The sequence below is a fragment of the Cyberlindnera jadinii genome, assembly GCF_001661405.1.
Source record: "Cyberlindnera jadinii NRRL Y-1542 unplaced genomic scaffold CYBJAscaffold_4, whole genome shotgun sequence".
NCBI lineage: Eukaryota > Fungi > Ascomycota > Saccharomycetes > Phaffomycetales > Wickerhamomycetaceae > Williopsis > Williopsis jadinii.
The window spans coordinates 778,240-793,606 of NW_017963655.1; the positions used below are offsets into that span (position 1 = coordinate 778,240).

At 46.4% G+C, this 15,367-nt stretch overlaps 7 protein-coding genes and 1 non-coding gene across 8 annotated transcripts; 5 read left to right on the forward strand and 3 right to left on the reverse strand.

Moving 5' to 3' along the window:
• Window positions 1-36: 36 nt before the first annotated feature.
• On the reverse strand, window positions 37-986 carry SNF11 (Snf11p). Its single transcript, XM_020214782.1, has one exon. It carries the CDS (start codon window positions 905-907, stop codon window positions 359-361), a length of 549 nt encoding a protein of 182 aa, XP_020071504.1. The 5' UTR covers window positions 908-986; the 3' UTR covers window positions 37-358.
• Window positions 987-1,191: 205 nt separating this feature from the next.
• On the forward strand, window positions 1,192-2,877 carry PPT1 (protein serine/threonine phosphatase). Its single transcript, XM_020217496.1, has one exon. The coding sequence runs from the start codon at window positions 1,283-1,285 to the stop codon at window positions 2,702-2,704; it is 1,422 nt and encodes a 473-aa protein (XP_020071505.1). The 5' UTR covers window positions 1,192-1,282; the 3' UTR covers window positions 2,705-2,877.
• A 762-nt stretch (window positions 2,878-3,639) lies between these two features.
• On the forward strand, window positions 3,640-5,559 carry CYBJADRAFT_125589 (flavin-containing monooxygenase; the record flags this gene model as incomplete). Its single annotated transcript, XM_020212606.1, has 1 exon — window positions 3,640-5,559. The coding sequence occupies one exon, from the start codon at window positions 3,640-3,642 to the stop codon at window positions 5,557-5,559; it is 1,920 nt and encodes a 639-aa protein (XP_020071506.1).
• A 121-nt stretch (window positions 5,560-5,680) lies between these two features.
• CYBJADRAFT_126246 (SDR family oxidoreductase) lies at window positions 5,681-6,586 on the reverse strand (the record flags this gene model as incomplete). Its single annotated transcript, XM_020212634.1, has 1 exon — window positions 5,681-6,586. One exon carries the CDS (start codon window positions 6,584-6,586, stop codon window positions 5,681-5,683), a length of 906 nt encoding a protein of 301 aa, XP_020071507.1.
• Window positions 6,587-7,081: 495 nt separating this feature from the next.
• Window positions 7,082-9,889, forward strand: VPS34 (phosphatidylinositol 3-kinase VPS34). The gene has a single exon (XM_020217910.1). It carries the CDS (start codon window positions 7,137-7,139, stop codon window positions 9,669-9,671), a length of 2,535 nt encoding a protein of 844 aa, XP_020071508.1. The 5' UTR covers window positions 7,082-7,136; the 3' UTR covers window positions 9,672-9,889.
• A 326-nt stretch (window positions 9,890-10,215) lies between these two features.
• CYBJADRAFT_167130 (uncharacterized protein) lies at window positions 10,216-12,074 on the forward strand. Its single transcript, XM_020214783.1, has one exon. It carries the CDS (start codon window positions 10,327-10,329, stop codon window positions 11,929-11,931), a length of 1,605 nt encoding a protein of 534 aa, XP_020071509.1. The 5' UTR covers window positions 10,216-10,326; the 3' UTR covers window positions 11,932-12,074.
• An 801-nt stretch (window positions 12,075-12,875) lies between these two features.
• CYBJADRAFT_t72 lies at window positions 12,876-12,948 on the reverse strand. Its single transcript has one exon. It is a non-coding gene; the product is annotated as a tRNA-Lys (tRNA).
• A 609-nt stretch (window positions 12,949-13,557) lies between these two features.
• Window positions 13,558-14,590, forward strand: IAT4 (Iat4p). Its single transcript, XM_020214784.1, has one exon. It carries the CDS (start codon window positions 13,814-13,816, stop codon window positions 14,495-14,497), a length of 684 nt encoding a protein of 227 aa, XP_020071510.1. The 5' UTR covers window positions 13,558-13,813; the 3' UTR covers window positions 14,498-14,590.
• Window positions 14,591-15,367: the final 777 nt, after the last annotated feature.

Below are 15,367 nucleotides of genomic sequence, written 5' to 3' on the forward strand. Positions count from 1 at the left end.
CCAACTTGAAGATGGTTCTGGTCGAATACTACGGGCCGAGCACTTCATTCACCCTTGGGGCTAAATCAGAAACGGTGGATAACGTACAATGCTTGGATGATCTGTTTCAACATTGGGACCGTAACTTTAAAGGTCTCAGTGAATACGTGAGGCAAAGTTGTGGGTTGACAGTTAACTTGGAGTATATCGATATTGAGTTGAAAGATCAAATCAAATTGGACAAGGACGATGAAGTCGCAATAATACCTCCTGTAAGCAGTGGTTAAAAACCTTCACATATATCCCCAATATGGTTTTTATTATAACGTTACAACATTTTTTATGGAATTCATTTGGGCCCAGTTCACCACCGCCTTCTCTACCAGTACTGTTGTCCTTGAATAGACGCCTGCTGCTGCTGCTGTCCTGGAATTTGTCCTTGTAGCTGCCCGCCCATTTGGCCTTGCAATTGATTTTGCATCTGAGCTTGCATTTGTCCTTGTAACTGTCTTCCTTGGCCATGTGGTTGTCCTTGCAGCATTTGTCCCTGGTTTTCCCCAGCAGAACGCATCTGTTCTTGCCTCAATTGCAAAGCTCGTCTTTGCAATATCGTCATACCTTCTGGAAACAGCTTTTGTAATTGGGCATAGAACTCGTTCAATTCCAGCACATCAGCAGGTGCCGTCAATATCTGCGGAAACACAACCTTCGTAAGGTTCTGCTGGTTATGCTTCTCACTAAGCTCCCCAATACAAGTTAAATTGGCGTGTAATCTCTTCAGCAAATCCTGCAATATCAGCTGTAGTTTTGGATTCATCGCGCTTCCCTGTTGTTGTTGTTGCTGTTGTATCATCAAACATCTCTGTATAATCAGCGTGTTGATGTTTAAAAGAAGCGTGATACGTTGCTTATCTAACTGTGTATTCATCCTTTGTCCTGTGTGTGCCTACTTATTGTCCAAAAATGTCTTGAAGGTCTTGATGTCTGTGTTTATGTTTATGTTTACGCCATTCACAAAAGTGAAATGCCGATGTGTTTTGTTTAGTGTTTTTTTTTTTGCCCTTGTTGTTTTTTGGTCTCCTCGCGCCAAAGTCCCAGAATTGTTGTCTCCCCGTCTCATGGACTGTCTCGCGGACAATTTACCGAACAAGAAAATGAAAAAAAATGTCTGTACCGTGAAAAAAAAAAAAGACAAAGGAAAACAAAGATAGAGGCGATAGGACTTTTCGGGACACAAAAGACTAGACGTTACACTTTCACGCTCTTCAGTCCATCCTTAGACCCCATTAGACCCCATTAGATCATGGCAGAAGAGGCTAAATTGAAAGGTAACAAAGCCTTGCAGGCTAATCAGTTCCTTGAAGCAGTGGATCACTATACTGAGGCCATTAGACTCAATGATTCGAACGCTATATACTACGCCAACAGAGCACAAGCTGAGATCAAGCTGGAACAGTACGGTGCTGCCATCGCTGATTGTGACAAGTCTCTGGAAGTTGATCCAACTTATTTCAAGGCTCTTTATAGAAGAGGTGTTGCAAAGAGCATGTTGCTAAGGTATAAAGAAGCATATGATGACTTTGCGGGTGTGTTGAAGTTGAAACCTTCTGATGCCAACACTAAAAGACTCCAGAATGAAATGAGTAAGCACATGAGACGTATTGCATTTGAAAAGGCTATCCAGAGTGAAGATGAGGACGTTTTCGATTTCGACCTTGAACATATCCCTCTTGAACAGACCTATGAAGGCCCAAAGCTTGACATCACATTTGATAAAGAGACACGTGACGTTACGCTGGGGGGACTCACCGACTCCTGGATGCAAGAACTCATCAAATTCTACAAGGATGGCGGCAAACTACCTAGAAAGTACCTATACGCATTACTGATGAAAGCCCACCAAGTATTAAAGCAAGAACCTGCCTATAAGGAGATTAAAACCTCCGAGATTGGAGACTTTACGGTTGTCGGTGATGTCCATGGCCAGTACTATGACTTGATCAACATGTTTACCAAGAACGGGTTCGTTCATGAAAAGCACGGCTATCTCTTCAACGGAGACCTTGTGGACCGTGGTTCATGGTCCGTTGAGGTGATTGTCACTCTCTTGTTCTACAAAATCCTATACCCTGATCATCTGCACATAAACAGGGGAAACCACGAGACAGATGGCATGAACAAGATGTTTGGATTTGCAGATGAAGTCAAGCATAAACATGGAGCTAAGCCTTTGGCCATGTTCCAGGAGATCTTCACAGAGATGCCTCTGTTAACGCTTATAAACGATGACTACCTCGTGATGCATGGAGGTCTCATTTCCAACCCAACCATGACATTGGCAGAGCTTAAGGACAAGGTCACCAAGCTATCCAATCCTCGTGAAGGTGTTGAAATGGAGCTCCTGTGGTCTGACCCACAAGAGGAGGAGGGCTTCGGAACCTCCAAGAGAGGAATTGCATTCCAATTCGGGCCGGACATCACCCGTCAATTCTGTGATACCAACAACTTGAAGGCCATCATCCGCTCGCACGAGGTCCGTATGGGCGGATATAGCGAAGAGCATGATGGTAAGTGCATAACAGTGTTCAGTGCTCCGAACTACTGTGATTCGACGGGGAACATCGGTGCGGTTATCAACTTCAAGGATGAATTGGAGTACTTCACATTCGAAGCTGTCGAGCACCCAGCCGTTCCACCAATGGCTTACACATCGCAAAGATTCTGAGAGAAGAACACAAATAGAACATCGAGAAGGCGATGAAGTCGATGATGGGCTACCCATTATAGATTGTATTGTATTCATTGTACACGGTGGTTACCTATAAAGGAAGCACGACCATTAGATAGCTAAGACTCATTGTGCTTTTGAATCGATAAGACAAATCATTTTGTGTCAAGACAAAGGATTTGGGCTGTAGACTAAGAGGACAAACTCAAATGCGTCATTATACATTTGGACATGTGAACAGACAAAACCTCCACTTGTTGAGCTGCTTGAATGTAAAGTCAAAAGTCCAGGAGGCACAAACCACTAACCTTTTTTTATGGAGTCCGTGGCGGTGATTTTGTCCCATGTATTAACGTTGTCACGCATGAAGTAAACTACGAGACGGTTTGGGAGCCCAAGGAGGTAGTCAACATTGCACTGCTCCACTTTGTTGTGTGGGAGCGGTGTCCGTAGTTCCCAACCCCAACCTCAACCCCCACCCACTTCACAGCCATGTCTCACGCCCGCTACGGTAATAGACATGTGTGTGTGTTTTTGTTAGTGTTTTCCACGGTTTACCCGCTTATCTTTGCGTGCGCGTATGGTTGCTGTTCCCCACAAAGTCTCTTCCAGCTCGATTTATCCGGGAATGCCTTCAAAACATCCATCATGATTGAAAACTCAACCTACAGAAATGAGACCTGAGATCTGCGCATGCCTGGTCATGAAGTTTAGGAGTCAAGCTCAATACACTTGTTGGGAACCACGACGAGGACGTTCTCTACGGTTACCGTCGCTGAACAATCCCCACTAAGGATCACCACCACGTTCTACTTCAGATGAGGAGACTTGAGCCATCTCAAAACTATTTAAACTGGGCTAAAACTCCTTCTCTGACAGCCGATCTCATTGTGATACTACACCATCAACAAAGAGACAAATCACAGAACAACATGTCAGTCTTCCCAGGAATTGACGAGATCGCACCAGCTTATATGGACGAGGCTTTCGATAAGAACATCCCACAAGAGCGTATTTACGGACAATCTAAACCGGACCCGGAAAATATCAAGCACCATGACGTAAATGCACTAGCCACTGGTTGGCTAGCAGAGTTCAACAATGCGCTTGCAGACGTCAAGGCAGACCCAGCAGGCCTGGACAAATTCCTGCTGCCTCACACGATTTGGAAAGACCATCTGTCGCTGCAACTGGATCTGAGGGACTTCATCGGTCCTGATAAGATCAAGGACCAACTGGTGAAGTCTGTGGACAAAATAGGTCACTTTGAGCTGGACAAACAGGCTGATTATCGGTATCCAACCGGTGTTGCGCTACAGACTATTCACCCGGAGGGCCCACACGGTGAAGCCCCAATTGAATGGATCTTCTTGTACTTGAAGTACGCTACTGATTATGGCATTGGCCGTGGCTCCATCAAGCTGATCAGCGTGAAGGATGAAGCAGCGCCAATTGGTCTCAAGGCCTTGTCCATCTACACAGTTTTGGACGAGTTCACCAAGGTTCCAGAACGTGCCGGTAAAAAGAGACCTCTGGGAGCCAACCATGGCGAGAACGTTGCCAGAAAGACCTGGCTAGAGAAGAGACAAGAAGAACAGGACTACAAAGGTGAGCATCAGCCTCTTTGTGTGATTGTTGGTGGAGGCCAGGGTGGTTTGACCATTGCGGCCAGGATGAAGGCTTTCGGCTACAACACACTTGTCGTCGAGTCCAACAACCGTATTGGTGACAACTGGAGAAAGAGATATAAATTCTTGTCCTTGCACGATCCTTTCTACTACCATAAGCTTCCATACATCCACTCTGATATGTCCCCGATGTACTCGTCCAAGGACCAGTTTGCCGAGTTCCTCGAATGCTACGCAAAGATGCTGGAATTGAACGTCTGGACAAACACTACTGTCACAGGTGCTGAGTTTGACGAGTCCAAGGGTGAATGGGAAGTCACTGTGAAGAACAACTCAACCAGTGATGTCAAGAAACTGCACCCTAAGCACGTTGTGTTCTGTACTGGCCATTCTGGTGAGCCTAACGTTCCAAAGTTCCCTGATGAGGACAAGTTCCAAGGTGAAATAGTCCACTCTTCAAAGCACACCTCTGGTGCTAATTATGAAGGTAAAAGGGCATTGGTCATTGGTGCCTGTAACTCTGCACACGACATTGCACAAGACTTCTACGAGCAAGGTATTAAGGAGGTTACAATGTTGCAGCGTTCTTCTACATGTGTGATTTCTTCCCATTTCGGTGTCAAGATCAACTGTCGTGATGTGTTTGATGAGAACGGACCTGATATTGACACTGCTGATCTGTTGCTTCATAACAACCCGATCTACTTGACGAACTTGCTGATGCAACAGCAATACCGTGAGTCTTCAAAGGCAGATGCCTCAATGTTGGAAGGCTTGAAGAAAGCTGGATTCCAAACAAACGCAGGAATGGGTGGAACTGGTCTGTTTGGCCTCTATTACCGTCGTGGATCTGGTTATTACATCGATGTTGGCTGCTCCAAGTTGATCATCGATGGTAAGGTCAAGGTGAAGCACAGCACCGTGAAAAGATTCACAGAGACCGGCGTCGAGTTGAATGACGGTTCTGTCATTGACAACTTGGACATTGTCGTTAAAGCCACGGGCTATTCCAACATGAAGGACACTGCACGTGATGTGTTTGGTCATAAAGTGTCTGATAAGCTGAACCCGGTCTGGAACCTGGATGAAGAAGGTGAATTCCGTTCTATTTGGAGACCTTCTGGACATCCAAACTTCTGGTTTATGGGTGGTAACCTGGCAATGGCAAGATATTACTCCAAGAGATTGGCATTGCAAATCATCGGCCAAGAAGAAGGCTTCTGAAGCATGCTATATGTTGGCTTCTTACCCTATTTATTCACTTATTTATTCAGCTTGAGTTGGTTTGATATCGAAATTTACACCTGTCTTTGTCTTTTATTACACCGTATCATTGAATTATAGATCAGTCAAAAGAGTAGTTCTTTTCAATGTCTTCAATGACCTTGATATGCTTTGGCTCCCATCCCAGTCTCTTCTTCGTGAGCTCGTTATGAGCAGGAGCGTTCAGGCCAAAGATGAAGCCCATTGGACTGATCTCAAGAGCAGCCTCGAGGGAAACACTTCGAGTAGGCAAGTCCAGCTTCGCAGCAACGGTCTCTGCGATGGCCTTGAACTTGATCACCTCGCCAATAGCGTTGAATCTCTGCCCAGCCTTGCCCTTCTCCAAGGCCAAACGGTACAACGGAGCAGCATCAAGACGGTGCACTGCAGTCCACAAGTTTTCACCTTGGTCTATATAGTTGACGCTTCCCAGTTGCTTCGACATGCCAGCAAGAATTGGCACAAAAGCATGCGTATCACCGACATCATGAACAATTGGAGCCAATATAACGGTCATAACCTTAACACCCTTCTTCGTGTACTTCATTGCTTCAACCTCGTTACGAGTACGCAATCCGAATGGGGTATCGTGGACAACAATTGGAGAGTCCTCATCAGGCCATTCAGAGCCGAGAGCAGTCGCACCTGTCAGCCCACCAGAGGTACTGATGAATGGCTTCCCACTTCCCTCCAATGCCTGTACCATGGCCATTGTTGCGGCAAGGTCATCTTCAATTGACTGGAAGAACTTCTCCATGGTGGATTCGAATGCCAAATGAACAACACCGTCGCTTTCTCTGGCGTACTTGGCCAGCACGTCCAGGTCCTGGAGGTCGCCCACGGCGACCTCCCCGACACCGAGCGCTTCCAACTTCTTCTTCGAGCTCTCTGAGCGAGCCAATGCGACAACCTCGTGGCCATTGGAGATCAAATCCTTCACCACTATGGTTCCGATGAAGCCACTTCCACCTGTTACGAAGACCTTCATGTTTTTGTTCTTATTGTTTCTTTCTGCGCTGAGCCACGGAATACTGAGTTCACTGACGATGTCCCTATACAGACAAGAGGCTCATATCGGCAGAGAGTAACCACAATGGACTATTTATACAACATCTCACGGCCTTGGAGCCCTGGCAACAACGTGATACATAGCACGGTCTGAACATCCCAAAGCGTGGTCGAACACGGCTTCTTTCTCCGTCCTAAAGCGCCAAACCTCACGAGCCACATACTTAGATCGGCTGAGTGAAGGCTCAGCACCAGAGAACAGCCAAATATCAACGCGTTAAAGCCCTTTGATGTTGTAACGTTTCCATCATTTGATTTCTAATTCGGCTCGGAGATTGGGGGACTTAGCGCGGATAAGCGAGGCGCGGCCGCGTTTCGGCTCTTGTTTCCGGATCCGGTCATTTCCTGTTTGGGACATATTGGTCGCCTTTTTCGCTCACTCCGGCTTCTGGAGCCATAAACATCAACATTGATACACATCGATTGCACGCCAGCGCCATCATCAAGGCTGTGGAACAAGAGCCGTGAGAATGACGTCCAAGAGCGTGACATACTGCACCTCACGTGGGATCGACGTTCCTCTGAGGGTAAGGATCAACTCGCTGGAGGGAACCCGTCCTCTGTTGAAGGAATCAACGAGGTACACCGACCCTTCAAAGGTGAGGAAGCTGTCGAACTTCTCGCAGACTTCTGGGCTGTTCTGCTCTGTTGTTGTTACCCTGGAGGGCAAGCCGCTGACGATACCCGTGACCACGTCGTACGCTGCGTTCAGAGCGTCGAGAAGGTGGAATGAGTGGCTGACCCTGCCCATCAATGTCAGCCAGTTGCCCTTCAATTCGAAGCTGACGATTTCGATATGGGAGTTCGATGGTGATAAGAGGAGCGACTTTGGCGAGACTGACATGTACATCTTCCACGTCGATGACGATTGTACGTTGAAAAGGGGCCGACAGAAGCTGACGGTGCGCTGTCAGGACCCTTCACTGAACCACGGCCATTTCAAAGATGGCCAAATGGCAGAACTGGAGTTGGCGATCAAGAAACATGAAAATGGAGACATGGTTGCCGTTGAGTGGCTGGACAACTTGACTTTCCGGACTATTGAGCAGATCAACAAGTCCCAGAGTGCACAGCCTGGCTTCACTCTGTTCATCGATATGGTGCAATTCGACGTGCCAGTGGTGTTTTCAGACCACAAGTATCCGCCTCCAATGATACCTACGTACCAACCATCAGATCAACAACTTCAGCAGATGCAAAACGAGCAGCAGGGAACATTGTCGAAGATTTCCACGGGGAAGTTCACTACGATGAAGGTTTATGATCCAGAACAATACAGAACTGATCCTATTGAACAGAAGTACCGGAAACTCGAGAGATCCCATAAAGATGGTCCATTCGATAGGGAAATCAAGCCGACACCGAAGATTAGAGATGAGTTGAATAAGATCTTGAACTACTCCTCGGTTCAGGAGCTTACTCAATATGAAAAGAACCTCGTTTGGAAGTTCAGATACTTCCTCTTGAACAACAAGAAGGGATTAAACAAGTTGATCAAATCCGTGAACTTCTCTGATGAGAATGAGTTGAACGAGGCTTTAAACCTGTTGCCCAAATGGGTTGAGATCGACATTGAAGATTCCATTGAACTTCTTGGTCCTAATTTCAAAAACTCTACGGTGAGAACCTACGCAGTGGAAAGGCTGAAAAAGGCTCATGATGACGAGCTGGAGCTTTATCTGTTGCAGCTCGTACAGGCTCTCAGATATGAAACACTAACAAACTCCTCAAGTGACTTCTCAATCGTCGGGTTGAACGAGTCCATGTTGGGAGGTGCTTCATCTTCGGGCTCAGTATTGGACGATTCACAATCGCTTACACCTCTTTCCCAGTTCTTAGTGGAACGTGCTCTGTTAAATGAAAGACTGGGATCTTTCCTATACTGGTACTTGAATACAGAAGCACGGGATAACAATCCAGGATCGATATATAGAAAGCTACTGGACTACTTCCTGAAGAGTGTCAAGAATCAAGGCTTACAACGAGAGATTGAGCTTGTTGATCATTTGGTAAAACTCTGCACTAAAATTAAGGCTTCAAGAGAAACCACACCAAAGAAGATCGAGATGCTACAGTCTATCCTGGAGACGAAATTCAAGACCTTTTCACCAACGAGACTGCCGTTGGATCCATCTGTGGAGATATGTGGTACTGTGCCTGAAGAAAGCTTTGTCTTCAAGAGCTCTCTATCACCGTTGAAAGTAACGTTCACCACAACAGATGGTGGTAAATACCCGTTGATGTTCAAAGTGGGCGACGATTTGAGACAGGATCAACTTGTTATCCAAATAATCTTGTTGATGAACAAACTGCTGCTTAACGAAAACGTTGATTTGAAACTATCGCCTTATAAGATCCTGGCTACGGGCCCAACTGAAGGTGCGATTCAATTCATTCCAAACAGCACGTTGGCAAGCGTTCTTGCAGACTACCATGGTATTCTACCTTACCTCAAGCACCACAACCCTGATTCTTCAAACGAGCTGGGCGTGGTGCCCTCTGTCATTGACACGTTTGTCAAATCATGCGCTGGCTATTGTGTGATAACGTATATTCTCGGTGTTGGTGATCGCCACTTGGACAATCTGCTGATCTGTCCTGACGGCCATTTCTTCCACGCTGACTTTGGTTACATCTTAGGACAGGACCCTAAGCCGTTCCCGCCTCTGATGAAGCTGCCACCTCAAATCATAGATGCCTTTGGTGGTGCAGACTCGCCAAACTACGACAAGTTCAGGGACTACTGCTTCGTCGCTTACACGATTCTGAGAAAGAACTCCAACTTGATTCTGAACTTATTCGAGTTGATGCGTGACTCCAGCATCCCAGATATCAAAATGGAGCCTGACCGTGCTGTCTACAAAGTGAAAGAGAAATTCTGCCTGGACATGAGCGAGGAGGAGGCCATCATACACTTCCAGAACTTGATCAACGATAGTGTCTCAGCACTGCTTCCAATGGTCATCGATAGACTTCACTCTTTGGCACAGTACTGGAGGGCATGAAAGACCTCTCGCTGCATCAACTCTATTCCACGCCACCGTTGAAATGCGCCGCTGGTGGGCCTTCTGGCCTAATTTAGCTCGCTGCTTTTGCCTGGCCGTTTAAGTTAGCTGAGCTTATACCTGATGTGCTCCTCCATTGCAGTGGAAGGTGCTGAATTCTACGCCAAACTCGCCCACGCAAGCTTCTGGTGCTTGCTTCACTTGCATATGGCACAAAACTTCTGGACGAGAAAACATGCGCTTTAACGGCATGATTATAACACCTTTGAGGGTCTAAATGGACTCGTTGTGACTGTTGAGATGTGCACTTTATGAATATCGCATGTTCCTGGAGGATTCCCCATGTTTTGGTGCTGAAATCAAGCTGAAATTGATGGAATTGATGAAAGTGATAGACTTTTTGCCCCTTGCAGGAGGCCACAGAGACGATGCTGCCTGCAGTTTTGTCCATCAACACTAAAATACGCGGGAAACAGGCCCAATTGGCTATAAAAACGGGCTTGGATTCCCAAATATCGCAGCTACTTCATCCCCACTACCCTTTACCCCAAGAGCAGCTCTCCTTGGTAACTTTGCATAACTATCAGCTTGTATTAAACATCTGGTTCTTGCAGAGGGGGGCTTCAGCTATCGTTCACGTGCTTGGCTTGCTACAATGATTGCTTCTAAGATTTATCTTCCAGATGGCAAAGTTGTGGTGGTGAAGTTCACCTGTCTCAACTGCTTGCACGGCCACCGTGGGTCCTGTTGCAGTCATCATGAAAAGTTCTTGCAAACCACAGCTACTGATAACCCAGACGACATGTTCTTTCTTGTTAGACCCCAGGGCCAGAAGAAGAACAGGTGTCTCGCGTATCTTGTATTACAAGTTGTTCCATTGCTTGGTCCTTTCCAAATCGATGCGAAGAACACTCCAAGGTGTCCAATAACCAGTGAATTCAAATTTAGATGCAAGGCTGATTGCTGTAAGAAGCTGGGTTCCAAGGACTTATATGTCCAGGGCTTTGTTGATCTCCTAATTCGCCATACGGAGTTCAACATGGCCTATGTCTCAGGCTTTGACCCAATCCCTTTGACCGGCTCTGTTGAAGCCAGGGCTGCTTTCAGGGCTTCTCATATGAGGTATTTCCCTCATATCTACGAGGGATGGACCTTTGAAGATATGCACAAGAGAGACAACGCAAGAGCTGGCTCTGAATTTATCACCAAGGCCATCTGCGAGCAATGGGGGTTTGATGCAGTTGCTGCAACGAGAAAACAGAAGGGTAAAACTGTCACCTCGTTCTCTAAGGCCATCAAGGGTAGAACCCATATTGGGTCTTACTCTGTTGTTAAGGATGGCTATACCAAAGGCTCATACTTGTCTGAGCAAAGCCATATCGGCAAACGCATGAGGCTGGAGAATGTTAAACTTCCCCCTAGACCCGTGAGAACCAGTGATCTACTTGCTCATGATTGTGGTGTTGTAACTGCAAAGGATCAGCAGTCAAGCAGTCCAGGTATCATACCGCATGAACCACAAGCTCCTGGTGAAGCCAATGAAGATCAAGCGGAAAACACACCAATTCTACCGCAGGTTATCAGCTCAAATGAAGCTTTCATATCACAGGATACATATACAATGGAGCTAGTTGGGCAGGCTGGTATGGGCATTGGTTCGTTTCTTCATGATCCAATATTTGACCATCAAACTGTCCATCCAGAATCACATACCCTTAATGAGTCTAAGAATCAGCTCGACTTGGGTTCTTTAGATCAATTTACATACTGTGCACAAGGTCAGTACGTGTGTGATCTTGAAGATAGTGAAGATGTTCTTCAAAATGGACAACCTTCAGAGCCTGGACAACCTGTTTATGATGTGATGGAGATGATGGATTCATTCCAAAATCCAAATAATGGCATGAGCTCCAACCCTCAAATTCCATGCGAGTCATTGGGTGAAGTTGAAGCACCGCTTCTGGCCACTGATGAAGAGGCTGATGATGGCGAGAAAGATATACCGATGCCAGATGCTCTTACTCGGATGTTTAAAACCCAGTCAATCCATGACCTTGACCGTTTGTTTGGAAATGACCTGGAAAACGAGGATTTTGCACAGGAGGAGTTCAATTCTTGGTTACAAAGCAGGGAATCTGAAAACGGGCAATCCAATGGTGGTTTGAGTTATGATTCCACAACCCTGGACAGTGGTGATGCCGGTAATGACGCTTCTCATGAAGGTGACTTCATCAGGGATACTTTCAACGACGATATCTGATTGAAAATCAATGCACACAGTTTTTATGACCAGTGATTAGTTGTTCGTAGAGTACCGAGTGGCTCGTGTGAATTGGTGTTGGGATTCGATGTTATTGTTGTCTCGGTTGGCCAGTGCTGAAACGCCGGTGATGGTGTTCAGTGTTATTGTATAAAAGTGCAAAAAAATCATAAAACTCATTTAAAAGAACAAAAAAAATACGCTTCTTTTCTTTAAGTATTACTATAGTAGCTTATATTAGACATTCAGTATGGTGTGTAGAATATGTAATGAGCTAAGGATTAAGGTACGCCGTTAGTTTTCTCCTATGGCATTCAGCAGTGGGAGAAATGACAATCATTTCAAGGACTTTAGCCTAGGATCAACTTAGTAGTGGGATATCACATTCTCCACTCATAGTCTGCCAGTAACTAACGGCACGAGCTGGCTGGGCTCTTCTCAATACAAACCAGAGTCTTGAAGTAGCTATACGCTAAAGTTCTTCAGCCTATGTGTCATGTTTAATCCGGACACCAGACAAATAAGCGTGGAGAGTCCAGTGATACAACTCTTGGTGCTAAAACAGGCCTGAGGGTCTGGTACTAAGCGCAATCATGGTTGTAATATTTGTGTGATCATTGAGTTCATCTGCAAAACCGTTATTTATATAAAAAACGTATGTTTTAAGATAATTAATTGTAGAAATGATTAACTAAATTTTCTGAGAAGATAATTGAGAATAGTTTCCGGTGAAATAATTGATTACATAGCGAATTATTTGTCCAAACACCTCTGATGATGTTATTTTTACTGTTTAGTAACAAAAACGTTTAAATCAAACACTGTAAGACTCATATTACAAAGCTGAACATGGAGGTAATAGCATAAAGCAGTGATAACAACTCGGAACGACGCACCAGCTGGTGCGTACGCCGGCGGAGGTAAGAAAAAAAAAGAAAGCGAAATGCCCCACGTGGGGCTCGAACCCACAACCGTACGATTAAGAGTCGTAAGCGCTACCGATTGCGCCAGCGAGGCAATTGCTTGAAAACACCAAAATACGCTGTCTGCCTGGTGATGAGTTGGAGGCACGGATGTGCTGCATTCAACGCAACAGTTGCTATCAAGCACAAGGCCTAGTGCGAGGTATTTAAGCCGGTGAAGACCACCGTTGGATGCTATGTTACTGGGATAGCCAGGACGACCATGTGCTCTCCTCCAATGGAATTGTTGTAGTGAAACCAATGTATGATCGGGCTCTCTCTCTCTCCCTCTCTCTCTCAACTGCTGTGAAATCGGTGTAATTCCACAAAGGGAACACGCACACCCTGCTCCCCATGTAGATGAGATTAGTGGCTAAAAGTGTAACTGACGGCGAAGTCCTCTACTAAGCCCTCCTCTAACCCAATCCACATACGAATCCCTACGTAATTAAGGAACTTGCGTCCTCCCAAAACGGGCTGGAAACGGTAGAAGACCTGCTGGAAAAGGACACCCTGACACAACGTCATTTGACAGCTGAAATTACACCCAAACGGAGCTGCGATCTTGCACGGAAGCCTGATAAACCGACAAACAGATAAAGCCCACAAGGCATCGAAGATCTCCCTGCCTGCTCTGCCTGCTCTGCCTGCTCTGCCTGCCTGCATCCTGCCCAAATTGTAAGGTCCAGCAGAGCCAGTGGAGCTGGTGAAGAGGGACGCAAGCACCTTCCTAATCCGTCCATGATGCGCTGGAGCGGAAATAAGGCCCACAGCTTCGAAGCAGCCTGCTCCACTGCTTGACAGCATTTTACGACACGAAGGGTATAAGAATCCACGTTTATGGCCCGTGTGTGGTGTCAAGTGTACACAGAAGACAGCGAGTGATTACTGGAAGCCAGCAGGGATAAGAGCAAACGAAGATGACACAGGAGGAGACGCGTTCCATCGAATACTACTACAAGGCCCCACCTGGTGTGAATCCACAGTATACGCTTTCACAAGATTGGAGGAAAGCTGGGGAGATTATCGGCACTGCATTCTACCCGAATAAGTTCAACCAGCTCATCACAGAGCACTGTTCTCTGGAGGAGAACGTCAAGGAGTACCAGGAGAGAGTCGAGCATGTCATGCAGAACAATACGCTCTGTCTTCAGAGTGATGACTATAGTGCAGTTGCACTATGGACACCACCTGAATGGAGAATCGTTCCATACAGCATTGATTTGCACGGCCATTTTGAGTTCTCTGAGGACGAGTTCAAGAGATGTGCCGAGAAGTTCTTTGTAAGCTATGGGATCCCGTACTGGCATCTGACCCTTGTTGCAAAGAATGTAAATTCGAACACCAAGGGCTCGGTGTCGAAGGTGATGAAGCCAATCCTGGAAGATGCGAAGGAGAGAGGCATCCCAGCCGCACTGGAGTGCATCGACGAGAGAGCCAGACAGATATACGAGCACTATGGGTTCAAGACCTACGAAATCATCAAGATTGGTGAAGGTTCTGTAAATTCACTAGGCGAGGAGCAGGAGGGTGGCGAGGGCTTGACATTGTGGTATATGATTTACAACTACGATGATAAGGAGCACAAGCCTTTGGATGTTTGAAGCACTACATAACTAGCATTTATATGTGTGGCTCCTGTTGCTGCACCATATATAATCGCATTTCCAATTGAACAATGTTGAGAAGCTGAGGTAGTAGATTGTATATCTAAGCTCAGAGGCCAGCCGCCCAGAGGCCAGCCGCCCAGAGGCCAGCCGCCCAGAGTAACCGTAGCTACTCTCCCACCAGGCGTATACAGAGCACCTTTGTGCCATATCACTTGACCTTGTGCGTTGCTATGGAATCTCCATACAAACTAAGCACCTTTGTGTTACCTCCATAGCTCAGCATCGCCATAAACAACGAGGCTAAACTGGTGATGTTTGTGTTTTGTGTCATATTTGTTGAAGAAAAATATAAAAAAACACCAGGAGGAAAGATTCTCTTCTTCTTCTACCTCCCACTTGTGCATCCTCTTTTCTTCTCTCCCGCTTCATGGATCCTCTCAAGATGGATGATGAGCACTGGTACGGATGTCCTGATGAGTCCTGGCAATGCTCCATACCAAGCTGTGTCTGCTCATGACGCCACACAGGTATCTCTTGGGCTGGTCCTCATTAGTTTGGACAGAGACTATTGGGGCCTTTCCGCGGATCACTGTTGTCGTCGTTGGTGGTCACTGCAGCTTGGTGATACTGACTGGTGTGTATCATTATGGAGCATGTGGAGACTGCACAAGGATACCTGGGGTGTGTTTGTTCCAATGATGCTGGGTTGGTGTTGGTGGAGGACACCGATGTTGTTCCACATTGCCTTGGCCACTGGCGTCGATACCGACCTCACAAGTATGCCATCGCTAGCTTTGGACAGGTGTGGTGATGGCATGCTAGTGAGATCGAGATTGAAACCAGTGATTGAGGGAGCGTGGAACA